Genomic DNA, 21863 nt, shown 5'->3' with positions numbered 1-21863 from the left:
ATTCCCTTATGTAGGTAGCTGGCCAGCTATGAGGACGAGGTTGGGGCTGAAGGTAGGTCATGCGGTACCCGGAAGACCTCGGTGGGGGATGGAAAGGTGCCAGAAGTCGTGGACTCAGGAGCCAGCCACAGCGTATCATCCAACGAGAGTGGCTGCAACTTTGCAAGTGCCGTCCCTGTGGATATGCTTGGGAAGCTAACGAGAATAGGTAGTGGGGAAGAGTGCTCTGGGCGGCGTCCGCAAAGCGCTCCCTGCTTTTCCGTTCAACTGGGAACGTTGCCCGAGCTTCGCGATTAGTCTCGCTTGTTTGGCAGCGGGAGTGAAATCGCCGGAATACGAATGACGGCTGGCCGCAAGGGCAACGGGACTGATGATGGAAATGCCTGTACTCCGTACCGAGGACGACACTCGATATCGTGTTATTGTGCAATTTGTGCTTAGAGTGTACTCCGCAGTGTGTATGGAGCTGGTTCGTCCTGGCTCTTTCGCTTAATCAACTGAGTTTTGCCTGGGTGTTGCACTGCAACACAGTCAGGTCGAAACGAGCTAAAGACTGCAGCGGGAGGGATCGAGGGATGTTAGGCTTCGCTTGGGTGTTTTGAGCGGTTCCGCAACTCATCACGCCGGCACTTGACATAAGAATGAACGTGAGGATGAAAAGGGGACTTGAGGTTGGCGGGCTGTTCGTGTGATGGCATGGCGAGATTGGCCCAGTCACATAGCAGAAGCGCCTGACAGCGCGGTTTGCACAGGCGAAGGATTGGATCATGGAACCCAATCTGCTCCGTAGTGAGGACACTACCGCAAGACAGGCGATTGAGTTCCCGCCGGCGTGGGTCAAAAGCGGCCGAAAGTGTAGTTAGCAACTTAACAGCCGGTCGCTAAGATGCAGGATGGTCAGTCCAAGATCCAGGGGCTGGATTGCGTGCTGTACCGGGGCAGAGGTCGATACTGAAGCTGTCGGTGCTGCAGCGGCAACAGTACAGATTGTGCCAGTATCGGGAACGTATTGACATTGAGAGCGGCGACATGCATGGTCATGCCGCAGTTGGGGCGTGAAGCAGGCACAACTTGTTCCGGCCTGCCGGGGATTGCAGCTTCTGGTTGGAGGGTTCCTCAGCCTGGGCACCGTCTCCTGATCTGCGCGCGTATTTGGCGAGCTGTAAGAGCCGACAGTGGTGGGCCGTTAGAGCCTGCGCTTAAGCACGCGACCTCCCTCACGTAACAAGAACGCTGTCCCGGACCAAACGTGACAATACTGGTGTCAATGTGGCACCGCAGGCGTCATTCCGCCGCGCCCAATGTCAAGCCACTTCCATGCCTCTAGTTGTAAGAGGTCAACAACAATGCTGCACCCACTGCATATTGAATGTCTGTCAATCTACATGCTCGTGGCGCAAGATACAGCCTGATGAAGGCCGTCGATCTCCTTGCGTGGAATTCCAACAGGTCAATCTGGTTTCACACGATCCTATGTTCGCTGAGGCATACTTGGTGCTCATGACGTTGAACATGAGGGAAGCACCGACAGTTCGAGACCCATCCCGCGGCTTAGCTTGTTGGATGGCTAGCGTACGGATGCTGCATGACTCCAAGAACGCGGCTTCACAGGTACCCAAAGAACTTGGGACCGTCACCCTCTGGGCAGCACTATGCAGCGCTATGCTGTGCCGATTGGATTATTGAGGTGCCGTCGCAGGCCGGCATCCGGGGTTGGCACATCTCCCTCTGGTCACCAGCCATAGCCAGGCTGCAGGCCAACCACGGTTAGTACTTAGTACCACCAGGTCACTGGCAGCTTCCCCGTACTTGTACCGAGTGCCGTCGTAGCTCTTGGCAGGCTGCGCCGCGGTGGTTTTATACGAGCTTTCAGCTTGTCACAGTCTTTGAAACCTGTCAAATCGCTGTCAGATCGCTGTCAGGTCGCTGTCGGGTTCTATAGTGGACAGTAGACAGCTATCAATCCGACACGTCTCCTGACAACGTGTCGCAATGTTGGACTCCCTGCACGACTACCAGACAGTAGTCATTAGCGGTCTCGTCGCTACACAAACCAACCTGGAATGCTCAAGCTAGGCCGAGGGACATGAGACAAGCCGTCCGGCCTTCCCTGTGGCGTGTAACAGGATCCGTCGTCTCGGCCCATGCGCTTGTGGATATCTCCCCAGTCGATGGCTCGTCTTGACCGAGTTAGCGCCGCTTGGGGGGGCCTCTCCACACCCACGCATACCACATGCTGCTTCGGCTTGCGCAATCCCCACCATCTAGCCCATGAAAATCCCATGTCGATACGCGAAACCAATTCCGTAGCACACCTGCTGGCGCGTAGTCCGTGCCTCGTTGTCCACGGAATGGATCCAGGAGTGTTAAACCCGTATTTTCTTCGCCCTCTCGCGGACACGATGACAAGCCACGACGTCGTGTGCGGGTGAAGCATCAAATCAACAATGATCGACTTGCAGACAAGATGAGATGCGATTGACTTTGGAGCCGGTCGTGGCACGTCTCAGAAGGGAGAAAGTCGCTAGACACCGGCTTGAATTCGAAGCACGAACATATCCTTCGGGTTAAGCCGAGAAGGAACAAGGCGCGCCGGTCCAGGAGCCTAGCCCTATACGCCTTACCCATATCCGCCTCTCACTCATGCACATCGACGCTTTCAATACCCGGCTGTCGTACTCCTTATTCATAGGCTGTACCCTCCCAGGGACACACGCCGGCCGACAACCGAACACCGACCGCATGACGCTAAGCATGGGTGACTGCAATCCAGCCCATCCTTCCACGTCTCGCCCGTCCTACCCGTAAGGTGGAATTTGCGGCACCGCGCCCATCATCCATCATCCCAATTCCCTGGAATGTGCTGCATGGCCATAGCACGGCAGCAGCGTCTGACAGTAAGATCGAGATATCGTTCAGACTGTCGCGGATATGGACCTCGTCCCCCCACGACAAACAGTTTGCCATGGCCGCGGCGGCGGAAACCACGGGTATAAAATGCCGGGCCCCTTTGCCCATCTCCCCGGTACGGTATTGCCACGGAAATTACATACCCTGGTGTTCATGGGCTGACACTCTAGTACTCCCGATGATTCACCTTCTCAAACCTTCGGCTGCGTCCGTGCATTCACATCGCACAAGTCACATCCAGCCAAAGTCAGGGAGCACCATCCACCTCTCCAACGCTGTGACCTCCTCAGTTCTCGCCAGAAGCCGCGCCTCTAGGCGCGGGCCAGTGCAATCAACTAGACCAGGGTTGCCTGCCCTGTCCATGCTTTGCCGCATACTCCACACGCCATCTGGGGTGTCACAGAGCGATTAGTCTTCTCAGGTAGTCATGTTCCGCATGGCTACTGTTCTCTGCCCCAAACTCCTTGCTGCATGCAAGAGCCACAAGAGCCACTTCATCTGCTGAACCTTGTCCGAGATCTACGCTTCGCCAGGCCTCCAAAGTCCTGCTATCTACGGAACTTTCATCCACTGGACGGCACGTCCTCCCCACAGCTCAAGTACTAACGACGCCCGCTACTTGCTCGGGATCGACCTTCACTATTCGCATCATATCCTTGCCTCTCGCCTTTCCTCGAGCTCTTTCTGCGTTTCTTGGATCTTCGGCTCGGCTATCGTATTTCAGTCCCCCTCCTTCGGCCGGAGGTCTTCTGCTGTCGCTTCGACTTTCAACTTACTCCGCCTGCATCTTCATCGACCGTTTCGCCCTCATCAGAGCGGCTTTTCCTTCTACTTTTCGAACGTGTTTGTTGGCGGGCTCGGTCTTCTGTTATCTTTTGGACGCTTCTGTTGCACATAGAGAGGGCACTTGCGGTATCCCGGACAACAAATTTCTCGACCACTGCAGCTATCCGTGGTGTCACTCTGTGGCACTCGACATCGTCTCCGGAACATCTGCGTTGCAGCTATCGCACATCCTCCCCCAGAAAGCACGTTCAACGACCAGGCCCGCACAGTCAATACCGTGGCCCTGGACATTGAACTTCGTTACAGGCCCGCCGACCCATGACTGGCCCAAGGCCGTGGCTAACGTCTCAGAGGCTTCCAGCAACCTTGCGCACATTCAGAGGCTCTCCAGCTGGCGTGAGATGATTGAGGCTGGCGATCCCGCCAGCGACCGGTACATCACTCCCAGGCTTTGAGCGTCTAGGCAAGTTTGGGAAATCCAACAGCCACGCCTGTGGGCACACCGCTGTCGATGTTGATGGCAAGGCAACCGCCAGATGGCGAGGGTCGGCACTCTGTACCTACGCGGATCCAGCTACCCGATTTCAAATCCTTCTTGACAACGGTTGGCCAGTCTGATCATTCACCACCTAACCACAATCGAGTTACGCCTCCATCCACTGAACCAGCAGAGTATTATCAGCGTCGGCCCTCACTGTTGAGCGCGAACAGTCTTGGAAATGGACCATCATATCAGCCACAACCGCCGCCATACACATCCCAGCATTTTGACTACAGCCGCGCGCCTCCGAGTCGAGATGCACAATCGTCGTTGATGAACAGCGGTCCCCCATATAACTTCACACCAATCGAGCCCGTTCGGACACCTTTGCCAAACGGGCACGAACGGTTTCCCGGAATTCCTTCATCGGCCCAGATGGGTTTTCGAGAGAATGCGCACAGCAAGGTCGTTGTACGAGAAGATTTGGTCGAAGGAAAAGGGTTGTGCTACATTTACAGCGATAACACCCACTGCCCAAAGTCAGTCAATGGCGACATCGTTAACCCCAAGTGGGGGACGACCAAGGCAGGGAAGCCTAGAAAGAGGCTGGGTCAAGCCTGCAACACCTGTCGCGAGAAGAAGATCCGCTGCGATCCCCAAATCCCAAAATGCGCGCAATGCCAAAAGTTTGGACGGGAGTGCAAATTTGAGCCAGGGTAAGGAAGCTCTATCCTTTTCGAGAACCCATACTGACTGCAGCAGTGTTCGAGGCTCCCAGCGTAGCACACGAGGCTCATCGCCTGGTGATGCGCCCTCACTCCAGGAACGCCGAAACAGCATTTTCCACGACCGACACGGCTCCGAAACCTCTGCCGGTCAAACTAGTGCAACAAGGTCCTCGATCAACGTTGATCACTTGCTATCACCCGCGTCCACTCACTCTCTCGGGTCACACGAATCGCCTCCAGGTAAGAGGCGCAAGTTCTCCACCTCACCCAACATAGACTCGCGTCCGGTCGCAACGCCTCGACCGGTCCCGAACGACAGAACCTTTTCTCCCAACGTTGACCCATTTTCATGCGATCCTCAGATGACTATGCATTATATCGGAAGTTTCTTGACGAACTTTAATGGCAACTTGTATCAGATCTTCCCGACCGATAAATTCGTTGCCTGGCTTCAGAACGCGGCAGCCAAGTCGAGCAGCGATATGTTGCTGATGTACACTATGATGGCTTTTGGTACGATTTTTGCAGCGGCACCTTCCGTGGAGGAGCGACAACACGACCGCGACGTCTTCTTGAGGATCGTTGATGAAGCTATGAACAGGCAATCAAGCAGGCCAAGTTTACAGATGGTCCAGTCCCTGGTCTTGCTTTCATTGCTGCGGTTCTCACGGGGCCAGCTTGAGGAGTCGAGAGAATTATGCACTTCGGCAATGCGATTAGGGACAGATATCGGCCTGAGCCGAGAACGAATCGAGTCCGTGGAGCCCTACTTCGGTCTCGATGCACATACATCGGACGAGTGCCGGAGGCGTACGTTCTGGGTCGCATACATCGTCGACACGTTGCTTCAGTATTATGTCGCTTGGCAAGGTCGCCCCATCAGCGTTGACTGCAAGCTACAAGTACCATGCAGCCAAACCCAGTATGACGATGGCAGCATCCCACAGCTCCCGGTAGCCGAGTTTCACGGGCTGGATCCTCACGACATTCCATTGGATAACGGAAGTTCCGTCCTCACTAAGCTTGTTGGCGGGATTGCCATACTTCGCGATATTGTCTCTTGGGTCAAATGCCTCAAAGACATGGATGTGTCTCAGATTCAGGCATCACAACAGGATTTCCAAGACCAGATCAACTGGCGATTGGCGGCATGGAAACAAAAGGTCACCGGCATGACGCAAGCAGAAGAAGACCGAAAGCTTGCAGAGGGCAAGAAGGTAGATCCTGACGAATTACTTATAGTGTACCACCTTGGAAAGATGGTATTGCATCGACACGTCCGACATGAATTCATGACGAGGCAGCAGGTTGAGATGAATTGCCGCGAGGTTCGCAGCCACGCGTACGCCTTGCTGCAGCTCCTCCATACACTCCATGAGAGGAGCAATTTTGATGAACGGACACCGCTCACGGCATGTCCTGTGGCAGGATACGCAGCATTTGTGGCGGTCGACATCATCACGGCCGCGGGATCCATGTCCAGCGTGCTGGAGAGTTCGGCCGAGGATATCTACGATGGTCTCCACCACGAGCGGATGGACACGGGCGCCCACGACACCTTCATGGACCTGGTGCCGACGGCGTCGGAAGCACTGGTAAACTTGGGTCAGTACTGGGACACGGCGAGACGGCAGGGCGAGCTCGTCACTTCACGATTCCAGACCGTGCTCATGGCCGCGAAGACGGGGTCATCGAGTCAGAAGGCGGCATATTTTATTCGGAACTCTTTCTGCAGCCCATTTGGGATGGATATGGATGTGATATATGGCATTACGAAACTGGCACTGTTCAAGGCGCTGGGGATGGGAGATCGGGTCCGCAATCAGTTCGATCTGTATGAAATTCAGGGGTAACAGTCCCTCCAACAGCACCTGCACACAGGCGTTCGACGAGCAAACGATGGAAATGACGGTACGCTACAGCATTGCAACCTTGTCGTTGAGAGGAGAGAGAGCGGCCCGGGTGGTAATACCTCTTATCACAACTAATGAGTTGAGGAAAGTCGTGTGGGTGTAACGCAGAGATAGACCAGCAGTGGTGAAGCAAGTTTCGGATAGATATTGTCGACACTCTACCTTCTCTGAAGACTCAAATTCTGCACACATGCCGTTTGCGCGACAGTCGTTCATCATGCGCTCTAGCAACAGGGAGCGACGGGGAGCAACCACCCGGACGCCTGCATTTTACTGTAGTTAAACCACTGACCGGTGATCCCCTCTGCTGCCAATCATCGAGGTCGAAACGACTCCAATCAAGGCTTCTCCCCTCTGCTACTCGGCGGTTCTCTTGCGCCTCATTTCTGCCTGATCTTGACGCCGCAACGAATCCTACAGCGCATCAGGCTCGTACAGAGCCGACTGACCCCGCAGACTTGCGTGGCAAAGCTCCAGACAATCGAGAGCCCTTGCGGCGGAGCCAACTGCAATGCAGAGCCAGGATTTTCGGCGGTGGTAGGACGTCTAACCAAACAAATCTGCTTTGACTCACACAGGCTGGCGGCGCTCTTCTCATTGTACGAATAGCAGCTGCTGCCTATGGCCATTGCTCCAGTCACCGTTGCAGCCTTGCGATATCCCTTTTCTCAGAGCTCACGCGTCTGCAGTAGGGTCTGCGTCACCTATGCGTCCCAGACCCCTCGAACGCATCGCTTCCATCGCGCCAACGCGATGCGTCGCGACACCAGACTGGCAGTCTGTCGTTATAAAAAGGTCTCAAGACCTGTTTCTCATGTTGAGTTGCTCAGGTAAGTCTCCATCATTGCTTCGATGGCTCTGCTGCGCAATGAGACGTCGTCTCCGGCCCTGATCCCAGACTCTGATCCTTCCAATGGCTTTCTGTATTTGCCACCAACCTTCCTGGATGCCCTGATACCAGGATACTCGGTGCTTGCTGAGGCCGTGCACAAGTTTGCCGGGATCGACATCTCCTTCTACGTGTCGCTCTGCGCCTTTGTCTTTGTGCTTCATGCAGCATGGAATTTCACCGTCGCTCCACTGCGCGACACTCTGATCAAGAAATTTTCTTCCACGGTGGTCATCGACGAATACGATGAAATCTTCGATTTTGTGCTTAGCTGGATCCGGGCTCACAAACTAATGCAAGATCTGCTGTCTTTACGAGCAGAGAGCCAGGGCCGGAGCTATGATTACAATGACGACCACGACAACATGATGGGCCGTGACCTGTCCGACGGCACCATCTTCAACTTCAACGATTGGGCTGCACGCGCTCCACCCAAGTACGAGCCTCACTTGTCTTCTGGGTTCTTCTACCACAAGGGCCGCTTCTTCCGCATCATTCGTGACCAGGAAAAGGTGCAGGACGGCCACTTCTCCGTCATGCGCGATAGAGAGAAGCTACTGATTACGGTTCTCTGGCGATCCACTCGACCCATCAAGGCGCTGATCGAAGAGGCCCGCGAGTTCTACCTCGGCAAGCGAACATCCCACACCAGAATCTACCGGCCTGTGGCTAAGGAAGAGAGGAGTCATAATAACGAATGGCATATCGTTGCTGTGCGGCCGAGCAGGCCGATCGCCACAGTCGTCCTTGATGATTTACCCAAAGCCGAGATTCTTATAGATTTGAACGAATTCTTGCATCCCAAAACGGCGAGATGGTATTCAAACCGCGGTATTCCATACCGAAGAGGCTACCTGTTCCATGGGCCACCAGGTACCGGCAAATCGAGCATGAGCTTCTCCCTCGCCGGACTCTTTGGCTTGAATATATACTGCTTGTCTCTCAGCGAGATCACCTTGACCGAGGAAAGCCTCATCGTGCTCTTCAACACTCTTCCACGGCGCTGCATCGTCTTGCTGGAAGACATTGATTCGGCAGGCATCTCTCGACCAAAGCCAGCAAGTAAGGAGGGTAAGGGTGAGAGGAGTACGGAGAGGAAGAAGAAGAAGAAGCAGACAAAACAAGACACGTCAGAGGACGACGTGATGGTGCCCGGCCTCCCGAAGAAGCTGACAAACGCCATCAGTATTTCCGGTCTACTGAACGCGATCGACGGCGTTGCCTCTCAAGAAGGCCGTATCCTCATCATGACTACCAACTATCCGGAAAAGCTCGATGAGGCTCTTGTCAGGCCAGGTAGGGTGGACATGAAGATCAAGTTCGATCTGGCTAGCACCCAACAAATCAAAGAGCTGTTCCTTCGTATGTACTCGGCAGATTCAGTCGAGCATGCAAGACAAGCGACCAAGATAAGCCAGGTAATGCCACACATGGATATGAGGAGCCTCATGGAGGCCAACGGCGATCTTGCCCCGGGCTCTGATGAGCAGGCTAAAACTAACCGTGCCGATGATGGCACTACGCCTGCAGAAAAGGATTCTATCACGAACTCTCCGAATGCTTCCGCGCCTCTTACCATCGACGCCGACTTGGAGAAACTAGCAAACCAATTTTCCGATGTCCTCCCTGGTGGAACTTTCTCGCCGGCCGAGGTTCAGGGCTATCTGCTTACCAGAAAGAAGGGACCGAAAAAGGCGGTTGCTGACATTGTGGCTTGGAGAGACGAGCAGATCGCTAGGAAGACTATGAAGGCCCTAGAGAAGAAGCAGACGCCGGATACGAAAGATAAGTCTGAAGCACAAAGCACTGCGACCACCTCCGTTAAGCAAACAGAGCCGCCAGCAGACTCCGAGGAGGATTTTGTTAGATCGAAAAGTGAGTCCAGCTCGGATGACTCGGTCAGTGACGGTGACGGCTCTTAGTTGACTCAGCAATGCCAGCCGTGTCTCACATAGGTACCATTCGTAGGGTTAGATAAAATGAAGATCAGTATGGCTGCTTGACTCCTGAAGCCCCTCGAGACTGTCAGCCTTATGATACGCTGTAGGAGGCGAGGCTCATCGCCAAGACTCCGCATCTGGACTGTCAACAGATCGTGATGTTTCGGCTCGTCGCAACATCCATGCCCCTTTCACCCTTACGCTCAGTACTACGGCGAGCACACCAAAGGCAATAGCCTTCGGCGACGGAGAGTAGGTAAGTTAGGTAAGTTCCCGTCGACGGTAAGTCAACATTCTACACCGACGTATGCCCCGGATGTCAACTCACTCTTGAACAGTTTCCCCCATCCATCGGTATGTCTTCGACCGCCACATCGCTGGTCCCAGCTTCCGCGCGAACGTCCCTATCTTCTGCAGTGTCGTCAGTGTCTCCTGCGTTGCGAGGAGCGGTCACAGCTCCAACGACACCCGCATCAAGAAACGCCGAAGCGAAACCTTCGCCAGGCACCTTCAGGCACCCTCGTCTCGCGGAGATCGTGGCCAGACAGAATAAGACAATCCTTACGCAAAGCAATGTCAGAAGCGCAGCTACCAACACAGCGGCGTTGGTCCTGTCCTTTGCGTTTCGAAAAATCATCGCAACCACGTCAGTATGCCCTGCTGTTTAGCAAGCTTGTCCTGACCCATCTAGCTTTCGCACGATCCTGAGTGTCCTCTCGATGTCCTCCGATACGTCCGGCGACGTGACTGCTCTGTTGCTGCTCGCTATACGCATACTCTTTCTTGTCAACATTGTTCTCTCGCTTCGGCAAGGAATCCCATACCTTGCGCGCAGAGACAACATCGAAGACATACCCCTTACGCCATCCCAGCGGTCCCTTCTTGGACTGCCACCATCTACGAAGACCACACCCGCGAGTTCACCCCTTGCACCTTCCACCGGCTACGTGACCCCGCCGCGCTACCACCGTCGCCTCTCGGGCAGCGCCTCCCCATCAGCATCCATGAATGGCACTCCCACCGCTGAGCCTGTGAGCGCCGACCGACGGTCAATTTCCGCCAATTATTCCGCCACACCCCTCTCAACCAGTCGATATACGCTGGGTTTCAGCCCTTCACCAAACGCCCCGCAAACTCAACCGTACAACCGCACAGGACGCGTCGCTTCCGGGTCGCCTTTCAGTCCGTCGGGTAGTCCACTGTTTCACAAGGCCATCGATCGGCAAAGACGGCAATCGCAGGATTTCGATTTTGGCCGGTCGCCAGGTCTGGCCCGGGGCAACAGTCGCAAAGAGGGAGCCGGTGACCGGGGAAGTCCACTGCCGAGGGCAAAGAAGGGCGTCAATTTCAAGTGGCTGTATGATCAAAGCTATTCGTTTGGCAATGGAGGCGGAAGAGGACTGTCTACGAGCCAAAGCATGAATTTTTGACATTATTGGGACACGTGAGTGAGCGATCTGGCGCGGGGCTCTGGGCTTTTATACAGACATAGCATAGCATAGCGGGCGGCGCTACCTGGTAAAACAGTTGATTGTCTTATAGCATTCCTGTAGTCCGTGAAAGTACTCCTCGAGCCAGTGGATTTCGGTAACAATATAGATGCTAAATGCCCGGCCATACCAGGCGATCAGTTCAGCAAGTCTAGCACTATCAATTGTGTCTTGCTTGAAAGGACCGAGTGAAGCGTGCTTGATCCTCCAGCGGGAGTGCAGATTACATGAAAGGTCCATCCTGTGAACCATGTAGATGTATCGTGCAAACAGAGGGCCACCCTTGGCGAGGGCGGGACCCACTCTTTGTATGCGGCGCATGGCACTCACTCAACTAAGTCAACCCCGGGCTCCAACTTCCTCTCCACGCCCGACCCCGTTCGTGATTTCGCAGAGCCTCTCCCGGCTCCCCCCAGGACAGTCATGGGAGCCTCCGAGTCCAAGCTTGTCTTCAAACAAGGCATCTTCAGGCTCTCCGAGGAGCAGCACATCGCAGCCAATGACCCCTACTGGACCGGCGTACGTCATCTGCACATGAGAAGCACCCCCCGAACTTTCGAGATAACCAACGCTGACTATTTGGTCGCAGTTCTGGGAACTTCCCGAGTCTGCCGAAGATGTCTTCAGTCTTTTCTCGGGAGCCGATATACGTCGTACCCGCGATGCGTCCATAGCGAATCTCGAGACCCTCCTGCTGGCTGTGACGTCCAAGTTGTTTGCTCTGAAGAACCACCCTTCCTTCCCCGACTCGGAGCTCGCACCGGATCGGCATGCGCTGAACTGCGTCCGCGTGCTGACCCGAGTCCTGCCATATATCTACGAAGCGGACCACCTTAGCGAATGGGAAGATACCTTCTTCTGGAGCGCTCGCCGGCGCAAGAGCAGGAGAGCCCAGCTTGCGGGAGAGGTCCTCTTTGACGAGTCTCAGGGCGAGGAGACGCCTCAGGATGGTGCAGATGCTGATGCGTACGAAGACGCGAAGCCGCTGGGCGAGGAGTTGATCGACACCCTCATCGATCTGCTCTTCTTCATCGACTTTACCGTGCCGGAATTGGCACAGCCCAAGAGCAAGGTCACATATGCGATATGGCAGAGTGGAGTCGGCTGCAAAACGTCGCTGGGCTCGAACAAAGAGCTGGACAGCAATCGGTGTGAGGTTTTGAGACTGCTGCTTACCCTCACGAGCAAGTCCATGTACATGCCGTCCACGTTGCTGCCCGCCCAGGGCGTCAAAGCCATCACCTATATTGCAACCTGCCAGGACAAACAGATCGTGCTGTCGGTGCTCTGCTCCTTACTCAATACGACGATCAAATACAACTCGGCTTCTTGGAGGCTCCCCTACGATCATGTTGTCTGGAAGGATTCGAAGCAAGCGTTGGTTGTCTATAGCGTTCAGTTCATGCTCGCGGTATTGTTATACCCTATTCCAGAAGACGGCCGCGGAATCGCTCCCAAGAACTTCTATCGTCATTTCATGGGACGTATCCACCGCCCGGAGGATTTCCAGTTTCTTGCAGAAGGCATCAGCCGCGTCCTCAGCCAGCCTATGCACTCCACAACATCGTACATCCCCGGCAGCCAGAAATCTGTCAAGTGGGCTCCGGAGATGATCGTCTTGTTCTGGGAGTTACTGCAATGCAACAAGCGCTTCAGGACCTTTATCCTGGAATCGAACAGAGCGCACGATTTTGTGGTCCTGATGCTGTACTATGCCATCGAGCACAAACTGGACACTTCTCAGCAAGGCGTGGTGAGAATGTGCATTTTTGTCTTGCAGACGATGAGTGTTGAGCCTGCTTTTGGCAAAAACCTCAATAAGAAATTCGAAAATCAGGAGACCTTGCCGGCCTCGATCCGTCTCCCGAATTTCAGGGGCTCGTACGCGGACTTCCTGATCATTTCGATACACAGCCTCATTACTGGCAGTAAAGGAAAGCTGGAAGCCATCTACCCAGCTTTGCTTGCCATTATCAACAATCTGGCGGCATACGCTCAACACTTGTCCATGGCTTCATCCACGAAGCTAATGCAATTGCTCACTTCCATGTCCAGTCCGAGCTTCCTGCTTGCCAATGAGTCAAATCATACTCTGTTGCAGTCGCTGCTCGAATCAATTAACACTATCATCGAACATCAATATGCCGCCAATCCGAACCTTATTTATTCGGTACTCAGGGCTCGGAAGCGAGTAGAAGCGCTGCGCATCTTCACACTCGAAGGGGGTCAACAAGACCTCGAGAGCATGGAACGTAATCGCAAAGACAATCCCCTCGCCAGTCCTACGCCGTCTACGGTCTCGAACCGAACGGTAGTGGAGGAAGATACGTTCACCATTGGCGATTCCTCAGACTCCGAGAACGAGGACCAACCCACGCCTTCTCAATCGACCACCTCCGTCCACAATTCCCGCACGCCTTCTGTTGCTTCGGAGGATCAAGTGCCGATTCAATTACGCGGCCTCTCCGAAAAAGCCCGTGGCAAGCTTCCCGCTGGCGCGCCCACATTCTCGCGTCAGAACAGCACCACATCACTCTCGAGTCCAACGACAAGCACCCCTCGTGGTGGTTTCCGCGCCACGCCCGAATGGCTAGATTCATGGCTCCCCGACCTCCCACTTCACACTATGCTCGCCATCATCAAAGCGCTCTCACCTAGACTCCCACCCCCAGCCTCTGCGCGCGAGCGCACTTCCTCCGAGCCCGCCTCCGCAAACTCCTCCCGTAGACCTTCCCTTCAGACCGATAGCTCCACACCCACCGAGCCAGCAGCCCCCTCGCTCACCGACTTCCTCAGTTCCCTCCCCTCCACCGCCACACACCCGCAAATTGCGCCCATCCTCGCATCTCCATCCCCGATCCGCGTCCACCTCTTCGAATGGTCCCCCCTCTCGCTCGGCTGGTACATGTCGGTCCTCTACTCACTGATCTTCACCGCGGAGATGCACATCGCGCCCGCGTCGACGACGGCGAATACCTTGACGGGCACAGGCGGTAGCGCGGGGCCCGTCGGCACGTGGAACGGCACGAATGTGAAGCTGTTTGCCGTGCAAGAGGGTGGGAGGCGGGGGATCACACTGAGTCAGCCGAGGGGCGCAGTCGATGCTGTGGGCAGTAGGTTGGTGCAGGGGGTGCAAGGACTGGGGATTGGCAATGCCGTTGGAGGGTGGGTCAGGGGTGTTGGAGGAGGAGGAAGTGGCCCGCAAGCTGATGGTGGAGGGCGGGGTGTTCGGGAGGTGTAGTATACCTACCTAGTCAGTAGCAGCCTGCTTGTCCCCTCGTCGCTAGAGAAGACGACTAGGACAGAAGGAAAGAAGGTTCAGGGGAAAATCAATGGACAGGAGCACAAAGACGAAGCAAGAAAAGGCGAAGAACAGGATTGAGATCTTAGCGAGGCGTTTGTAAAATCGGTTGGGACGTCGTTAATCCTTATGGGATGAGATAAAGTGGCTAGTGTGTGGCGATGCCAAAGATGGAGATCACGACTATCAACTCAAACACACATGTTGCTTGAAAGCCAGATATCGGCGGTCCCTCTCTGATCTAGTTCCATGTGCGTATATATTCGTCAAGCATGCATGCCCGTTCTGTCTTATGTATCGAAAATGCCCCACCCACCCATCCATTTATATCTCCCCGAGCCGTTCTATGTCTAGAACTATAGAGGTAGTTTGTAGTAGGCAGATGTCGTCGTCACCGTCGTACACAATGCTACCACAAAAAGTTCATGAACCCGCCCCCCCCCCCTCCTTGAGACCTGGGGCTCGGCCGAGGCGGCCTGGACGGAAATTTCGTGCATATCCTGATCTTCTCAGCGCGTGATGGGTCGGTGTCCCGGCCCCTTTATAGCCCACCCACCAAACCCAACCCCCTACGTACGCAGCGACTCCGCCCGACGACGCATACTACTGCCGTCACACCACCCCACCACGCCGCTGCCCATCCGGCGAAGAAGAGTCAGAATCACGGTCGCGATCACTGTCGCTCATACTCATCTCGCCGCCCTTGAAGCCACCGGCACCGTGGCTGAGGTCTTCTTCACGCTCGGTCATGGCGGAGAAAAAGATGCCGGGATGCACAAAGGTCTGCAGACCAGTGCAGATGGTCATCATGACGGTGTCGAGGCCGATGAAGAGGGCTTCGTTTTGCATTATGGAGGATTCCCAACCTCTGTTACGTACGGTGTTAGAATGGATAGAGGAATTGGATGGGGGCGAGAGGGAGAGAGAGAGGGGGGGGGGGGGAGAAAGGAAGGGAATGAGGGGAAATCCGTACCCAGCAAGTTCGGCGATGCGGTAGACGCAGCGGATGAGAATTGCCGTGTAGAGCGTGATGAGCGAGGCGGCGAAGATGCGGAACTTGGTGTCTGTCCACGTCTCGGTCGCCTTGCGCGAGAGGGGTTCGGGGGATTTGTAGCGGCGGTAGGTGTAGTCTACCAGAACGTCAGTTTGGGGTTGTAGGATGGTTTGGTTTGTGTGATGCCAGAGTGGTGGGAGACTTCAACGTGAGGATATGGCTCAGAGAGTCTTGTCCTCGATACCTCCCTCTGGTGCATTCTTCTTGGGGATAATGGATTCCCGTAAGATGGGGGCTCGCATACCGATAATCATCGCGCCGAAGACAGCTAATGTGACAACCTGGAAGACCACACCGGCGATCATCAAGCCGTCACCCACCTCCTGCAAGTCCAGATCGTCGTCTGCGCTGGCCGCAATGCCTCCACCAGCGGACTGCAGGAGAAGGGCGACAAAGTCGGCAGAAATGAAGCCCCAGGGGTAGAAGCGGGGAGGGATGCGCGAGGCAAAGGACCCAAAGCGGAGCGCCACGTGCTTGAGGGTCAGGTACTGGACTCGTCAGCTTGGTGGTCATTGCGTGGTACCGGAGCGATGCAAGAAGACTCACAATCGCAGCAGAATTAAAGGCGGGTGAGAAGGTAAGCGTGATGATCTGTAACATGAAGCCGGGTTCGTCCCATGGGTTGTCATGCATGATGATACGGCCGCCATAGCCTGCGGATGAGGTCGCGGTTGCCAGGCACATGGCTAGCATGTAAGTCCATAATCTGTATCTCCAGCCAAGGTAGGCATTGACGAAGAAGCAGAGACCGAAAAATCCGGCACCCCAGGCGTTGGCAGAGAGGGAGGGATAGTATCCGTATATTGTTTCCTCTACCGGACACTCAGGAGATATCGAGGTGCAGTTTTCGGTATTGAGCTCGCCTGACATGGTTGCTTGTTATGGAGAGGATGGATCCGCATTCAGGGTTAATGTGGTGAGACAACCAACGAACGGTACTCCTTCTGATCGACTGCTACACTGGCTGATATGGACGAGCACGACCTAGGCACTCGACGGATTATATAGCCCATACCTATGCGGGGTTCAACGTGTTTGCGTGCCCAGCCAAGCCTGACAATCATGATTGGGAGGCGCAGCATGAAAAATTGCCAACCGCTGAAGCATAGTCACAAAGAACGACCGTTTCAGGGAGCTCGGTCCCAAGATAGAACATCGTATACGGGGGAAGTACCCAGTACGATTGGTCAGGGACGCTGTGTCCCCGTGGGTATAGCGGAAAGCCTTGGCGGAGGGAGCGAGGAAACAGGCGCATTCGTGCAACCCGGAGGTTAGCTTATCTGAAGCGAGGGTCGCGTGTGGATTTCGCTAGGCAGCGACGTTAATTGCTGACAACCTTGGGCCCTATTGACGTCTGGCCAAGGCTGATGTGGCTTATCTGGTTCGGCCCCGAGGCTGGCCTGATGCCTCGTTCATCGGGCACGGTGATAATGTCTCCAGGTATGAACGTCGGTCCTGAGGCTCAGACATGGTTCGGAAGTATCATAGGCCGCAACGTCTCGGGGTAAACTTGCTCCGCGACCTCAGTGAGTAACGTCATGTAGGTGAAATGTCTGGTGGAGCGCTTGGAAGTCTTCGAGATGGTCTGCGGAAGGCCCGGATGTCAACAGGCACGATCATGTTTTGGGCGAAACATGCGAAACATGCGAAGGCAGCGGCTGGGATATCCGCGTATTGAGAAAGCGCAATACCATTCTTGTCACAGCCTTCTCAGATCGACACGAGTATTCTAGAGTCCCCTGTGGAAGCCTGTAGAGGGAATGTATGCTTTGCTCGCACAAGTCGATGAGAACTGATGAGCCATGTACAAGGCTCGAATGCAGTGCGATTGCGCAGCTCGCTCACCGTTGTTCGAGGCTACGACCCCGGTTCATGGACACTGACCTCGCCCTCCTGAGCCGAAGCGCTGAGATACTTCAGATGTGGTCGGTGGTTAGGGCTTGGCGCAGCCGGGTCATTCTCCGAGTTCGAGAAAGGCGGAGATCAAGATATCATGACAACGACGGAGATCTAAAAGTTTCTATCGTACGTGTTGTGCAGATTAATGTCAGTGCGTTGAGGCTGCGAATATTATCCGCGGAGTCGCTCCCCCAGCGCAAAGCCATATAATCCATCTCCTTTACAGAAACTTGGTGCTCTAAAGCTTTGCCTGGAGCTGGCCTTCATACAACTTCCTCGATTTATCCAGAGCCTCTACCGCTTCCTGCTCAATTCTCTTCAAAAGCACATCGCAAGTGGGAACATCGTGAATCAGCCCAATGACTTGGCCGGCGGTCCAGACGCCGAAGTCCTTGTCACCATTGAGGAAGACCTCCCGACCACGCTTTCCAGATACTAGCGGGCCGACTTCCTCGAACTTGCCGGTTGTGCTCTCCTTCTCGATCTTGACCGCCTCCTCGGTGACCTTGTTCTTGAACAATCGCGAGGTGTTCTTCCATCTTCTAAGCACAAGCTCCGTGTCTGTTTCTTGCGCATCGACAATGGCTTGCTTGATCTTTTGGTGAATAGGTGCCTCGACGGTGCACATGAATCTGGTTCCCATATTGATACCTTCTGCGCCGAGTGCAATTGCCGCAGCGAGACCCTGTCCATCTGCGAAGCCCCCGGAGGCAATGAAGGGGACGCCTAGTGATTGCCGTGCCCGTGAGAGCAGAATGAAATTCGTAATATCGTGCTCGCCAACATGGCCTGCGCATTCGAACCCATCAATACTGAGAAAGTCAACACCCAGTTTCACCGCTGACTGAGCATGTCTGATGGTTGTGCATTTGTGCAGGATAATGCAGCCAGCCGCCTTGAGTTGTTTGATCACTGGACCGGGAGAGTTGCCAGCAGTCTCAACAATCTTAATGCCTTCATCAATTACAACTTGAGCATATTCGGCGTAGGGAGGAGCGTTCATGGTCGGCAGAAGCGTGATATTGACACCGAACGGATTCTCGGTCATAGATCTGCATCTTCGGATCTCTTTACGCAGGTCTTCTGGAGTAGGTTGTGTAAGTGCAGTAAGCTGCTGGCGGTTAGCAAGCATGTCTGTCGACGAGCATGTGAATGCCTACTATACCGAGACCACCAGCGTTGGACACAGCAGAGGCGAGCTCCGCATAGCCAACCCATTGCATTCCTCCCTGCACGACGGGGATCTTGATCCCCAACCGGCGGGTCAGCTCTGTATTAAAAGGCATCTTTGCGGCGAGCCGTGGAGCGTTGACTTGTATGCACCGGCAGGATACGGACGCGACGAACACAGGAGGCTAAGGCAGACGTCAGAAGCGTTGGATGGGTCTGTGATATGAAAGCGCGGTCTGCAGTCTATATGCAAAGGGATCTAGCTTTGTACTTCTCAGCTGCCGCCCGGTTAGAAATCATGGGTTGTTGGAGCATCGCCGAGGACATGGTGAAGTCGAGTTGAACCTCGGCCCATGACTGTCGCCGCTAACTCCATGCTGCACACCACACCCCTACAGTCCACCGTACAAGGCTGCACTATGCTTGGCAAGGCTGAGTCCTTGGTGCGAATCTCCTCCCGCGAATTCGCGATCTCCTCCCATCGCAGGTTGCGCGAGTCAATCAATCAACATCTGATCTGTTGTCGCGACATCACGCAGCACGAATATTGCTACCCATCTGACCAGCTAACTTGGTCCTCGAGACGTCTATTTGTGTGCTACGCGTCTGCCATCAGTTAGCATCACTAAGCGCAAAGGCTGGGTTGAAAGCCCCGGCGCAAACCGCGAGACCATGGAGGAAGGGCAAACCCCACCAGTCGCTGATCTGAAGAGAGAGCAGTCAGAGCCTGGTCTAGCACAGAATGGTCTCGAGACTGCCACGCAAGGCGCGTCTCTCGAAGGCGATAATGCGACACCTCTAGATCAAGGTAATTCAAGCGCGCTGCCCCTTGCGTCGCGACATCGCAAAGCTGACACTCACTTGCAGTACCTATCTCACAACCTGCCGAACCAACATCAGCTGCCGATACACCATCGGCGAACGCGACTGGGACCCCTGCACTTGCTGCTGCAGAGGCCAAATCACCAGCGGCTCAAGACGATCCTGACGGAGAGCCGGAGGACGCTGAAATGGGAGGCGTTGAAGAAGATACCAAAGCCGATGACGGTGATGGTGAAAAGGATGCAGTAGAAGATTCGCAGGCGACACCCGCTCCACAGACCGCCGCTGAGAAGACACAATCGAACGAGGAGCTCGCAGCCGCCGCCAATTCGCACCTCGTTCAGCAAACCCACCAGATCATCCTTCCCAGCTACAGCACGTGGTTTGACATGCACCAGATCCATCCCTTGGAGAAAAAGTCGCTACCCGAATTCTTTAACGCGCGGAATCGTAGCAAGACACCTTCTGTTTACAAGGACTACCGAGATTTCATGGTCAACACCTACCGCTTAAACCCTGTTGAATACTTGACAGTGACTGCTTGTCGGAGGAATCTGGCTGGCGATGTCTGCGCCATTATGAGAGTGCACGCTTTCCTGGAGCAGTGGGGATTGATCAACTACCAGGTGGACCCGCAAACCAGGCCATCAAACATTGGGCCGCCATTTACGGGCCACTTCCGCATCACGGCCGACACACCACGGGGTCTACAGCCCTTCCAGCCTGGGCCCAACACCTTCACTACTCCTGGCAAACCACACCCCTCAACTGATCGGGCAAAGTCCGCAACTCCAGCAACCAAAGCGGACCTCAACGTTGAACTTCGGCGCAACGTCTACGATGAGAAGGGGAAGGAGCTCAAAGCAAAAGAGGACGCCGACAAGCAAGCCAATGGTGACGCCAATGGCGCCTCGTCTGCCGAAGCCGCCACTAAGGCCATGGACGAGGCTGCGAAGGAGCCAAAGAAGACCTTCAACTGCTACTCATGCGGCATCGATTGCACAAGAAGTCGCTTCCACTATGCCAAAACCGACGGTGCCACAAGTACAACGAAACCAGACGAGCTCAAATACGATTTATGCCCGAATTGCTACTTCCAATCACGGATGCCCAGCTCTCACCGCTCCTCAGATTTCGTCAAGATGGAGGATACGACATATAGCGGTATTCCCGACAAGGATGCCCCGTGGACAGATGGCGAGACACTCCTCCTACTGGAGGGCCTGGAGGCCTTTGATAACGACTGGACCGCTGTCTCGAAGCATGTTGGTACTCGGACGAGGGAGGAGTGCGTCATGAAATTCCTGCAGTTGGACATCCAGGACCAGTATCTTGAAGACGGTATTCAGAACGGGTCCACCAGTCTACGCACTCTCGGTGGCCGGGAGCCTATCAATCAAGCCGAGAACCCAGTCATGTCGGTCGTCAGCTTTCTCGCCCAGCTTGCAGATCCCAAAGTGGTAGCTGCTGCATCTTCACGCTCAACAGAGCAGATCGTCAACGAGATTAGGGGTGGTCTAGAGAGGGGCCAAGGGGACGCAACCGCGTCTGGCAAAGAGCAAGACAAGGATAAGGCTGTCAAAGCGGAAGGCCAGGCAGACGACTCGATGGAAGTGGATGGAGAATCACGACCCACCGCCACCAGCGGCACCCGCCCATCCCCAGAGAGCGAACTTGCCACCATCGGCCTCGCGACTTCTGCCTCGCGCGCCGCCGGCCTGGCTAGCATGGAAGAGCGCGAGCTTACACGCCTCGTAGGCGCTGCCGTCAACCTCACGCTTCAAAAATTCGAGCTCAAGCTCCAGCAGTTTGCCGAAATGGAAGAAATCGTGCAGGCCGAGCGCCGGGATCTCGAGAAGGGTCGGCAGCAGCTGTTCCTGGACCGGCTGGCTTTCAAGAAGCGCGTCATCGACATGGACAAGGCCATGAAGACCGCATCCATCAAGTCGCCTGAGGAGGGCATGCGCTTGATGCAGGAAGTCTTTGGCAACCAGTCCAAGGGCTATGTTTTTGGCGGCAGCGGCAAGGATGATGACGGCGTTCAGCCGCCTAGTGCGGAAGGCGGCGAAGGCTTCAAGAGGATAGAGGTCTAGAAATGCCTACGACGCCTACACGTCGGATGAGGACATGAGATGGACGACGACGCGTACGTTGATACGGCGTACTTCCGGTGGTGGTGCACGGATGGACAAGAATTATCGGCGCTATCGACAGCGATCAAAGTTTCCTGCGGTACAAGCGGTGGAATGGCAATGTCGCCAAAGTGGATATCCCGGCCCGCTGTCGCTCCTGGCTGGAGACGACGGGGTTTTCATGTCGAGTGTTAGTATTTTTCTTTGGATGCTGCCGGGTCAAGAGCACTTCAGAGGACGGAAGGAGTTTTCCCTTTTTCATCAGACTTTTGTTATAACCTTGAAAGGCATCGTGATGCGGACGGGGAGCTCAAGCTAAAGCACGGGGAAAAGAGATGGGCCCTGGCG

General features: G+C 55.0%; 7 protein-coding genes across 7 annotated transcripts; 5 read left to right on the top strand and 2 right to left on the bottom strand.

Moving 5' to 3' along the window:
- Positions 1–4612: 4612 nt before the first annotated feature.
- Positions 4613–6758, top strand: HMPREF1541_01880 (uncharacterized protein; the record flags this gene model as incomplete). The annotated part of the gene is made up of 2 exons (XM_008716236.1): positions 4613–4893; positions 4940–6758. 2 exons carry the CDS (start codon positions 4613–4615, stop codon positions 6756–6758), a joined length of 2100 nt encoding a protein of 699 aa, XP_008714458.1.
- Positions 6759–7670: 912 nt separating this feature from the next.
- Positions 7671–9629, top strand: HMPREF1541_01879 (uncharacterized protein; the record flags this gene model as incomplete). The annotated part of the gene is made up of 1 exon (XM_008716235.1): positions 7671–9629. The coding sequence occupies one exon, from the start codon at positions 7671–7673 to the stop codon at positions 9627–9629; it is 1959 nt and encodes a 652-aa protein (XP_008714457.1).
- Positions 9630–10003: 374 nt separating this feature from the next.
- HMPREF1541_01878 (uncharacterized protein) lies at positions 10004–11077 on the top strand (the record flags this gene model as incomplete). The annotated part of the gene is made up of 2 exons (XM_008716234.1): positions 10004–10293; positions 10339–11077. The coding sequence occupies 2 exons, from the start codon at positions 10004–10006 to the stop codon at positions 11075–11077; spliced, it is 1029 nt and encodes a 342-aa protein (XP_008714456.1).
- A 483-nt stretch (positions 11078–11560) lies between these two features.
- HMPREF1541_01877 (uncharacterized protein) lies at positions 11561–14378 on the top strand (the record flags this gene model as incomplete). Its single annotated transcript, XM_008716233.1, has 2 exons — positions 11561–11656; positions 11727–14378. The coding sequence occupies 2 exons, from the start codon at positions 11561–11563 to the stop codon at positions 14376–14378; spliced, it is 2748 nt and encodes a 915-aa protein (XP_008714455.1).
- A 672-nt stretch (positions 14379–15050) lies between these two features.
- On the bottom strand, positions 15051–16362 carry HMPREF1541_01876 (uncharacterized protein; the record flags this gene model as incomplete). The annotated part of the gene is made up of 4 exons (XM_008716232.1): positions 15051–15306; positions 15412–15568; positions 15737–15980; positions 16039–16362. The coding sequence occupies 4 exons, from the start codon at positions 16360–16362 to the stop codon at positions 15051–15053; spliced, it is 981 nt and encodes a 326-aa protein (XP_008714454.1).
- A 1267-nt stretch (positions 16363–17629) lies between these two features.
- Positions 17630–18677, bottom strand: HMPREF1541_01875 (uncharacterized protein; the record flags this gene model as incomplete). Its single annotated transcript, XM_008716231.1, has 2 exons — positions 17630–18502; positions 18552–18677. The coding sequence occupies 2 exons, from the start codon at positions 18675–18677 to the stop codon at positions 17630–17632; spliced, it is 999 nt and encodes a 332-aa protein (XP_008714453.1).
- Positions 18678–19233: 556 nt separating this feature from the next.
- Positions 19234–21476, top strand: HMPREF1541_01874 (uncharacterized protein; the record flags this gene model as incomplete). Its single annotated transcript, XM_008716230.1, has 2 exons — positions 19234–19369; positions 19429–21476. 2 exons carry the CDS (start codon positions 19234–19236, stop codon positions 21474–21476), a joined length of 2184 nt encoding a protein of 727 aa, XP_008714452.1.
- Between the last annotated feature and the right edge of the window lie 387 nt (positions 21477–21863).

This window comes from Cyphellophora europaea (genome assembly GCF_000365145.1).
Source record: "Cyphellophora europaea CBS 101466 unplaced genomic scaffold supercont1.2, whole genome shotgun sequence".
In the NCBI taxonomy this organism is placed as follows: Eukaryota; Fungi; Ascomycota; class Eurotiomycetes; order Chaetothyriales; family Cyphellophoraceae; genus Cyphellophora; species Cyphellophora europaea.
This window is presented reverse-complemented; position numbering and strand designations above follow the sequence as displayed.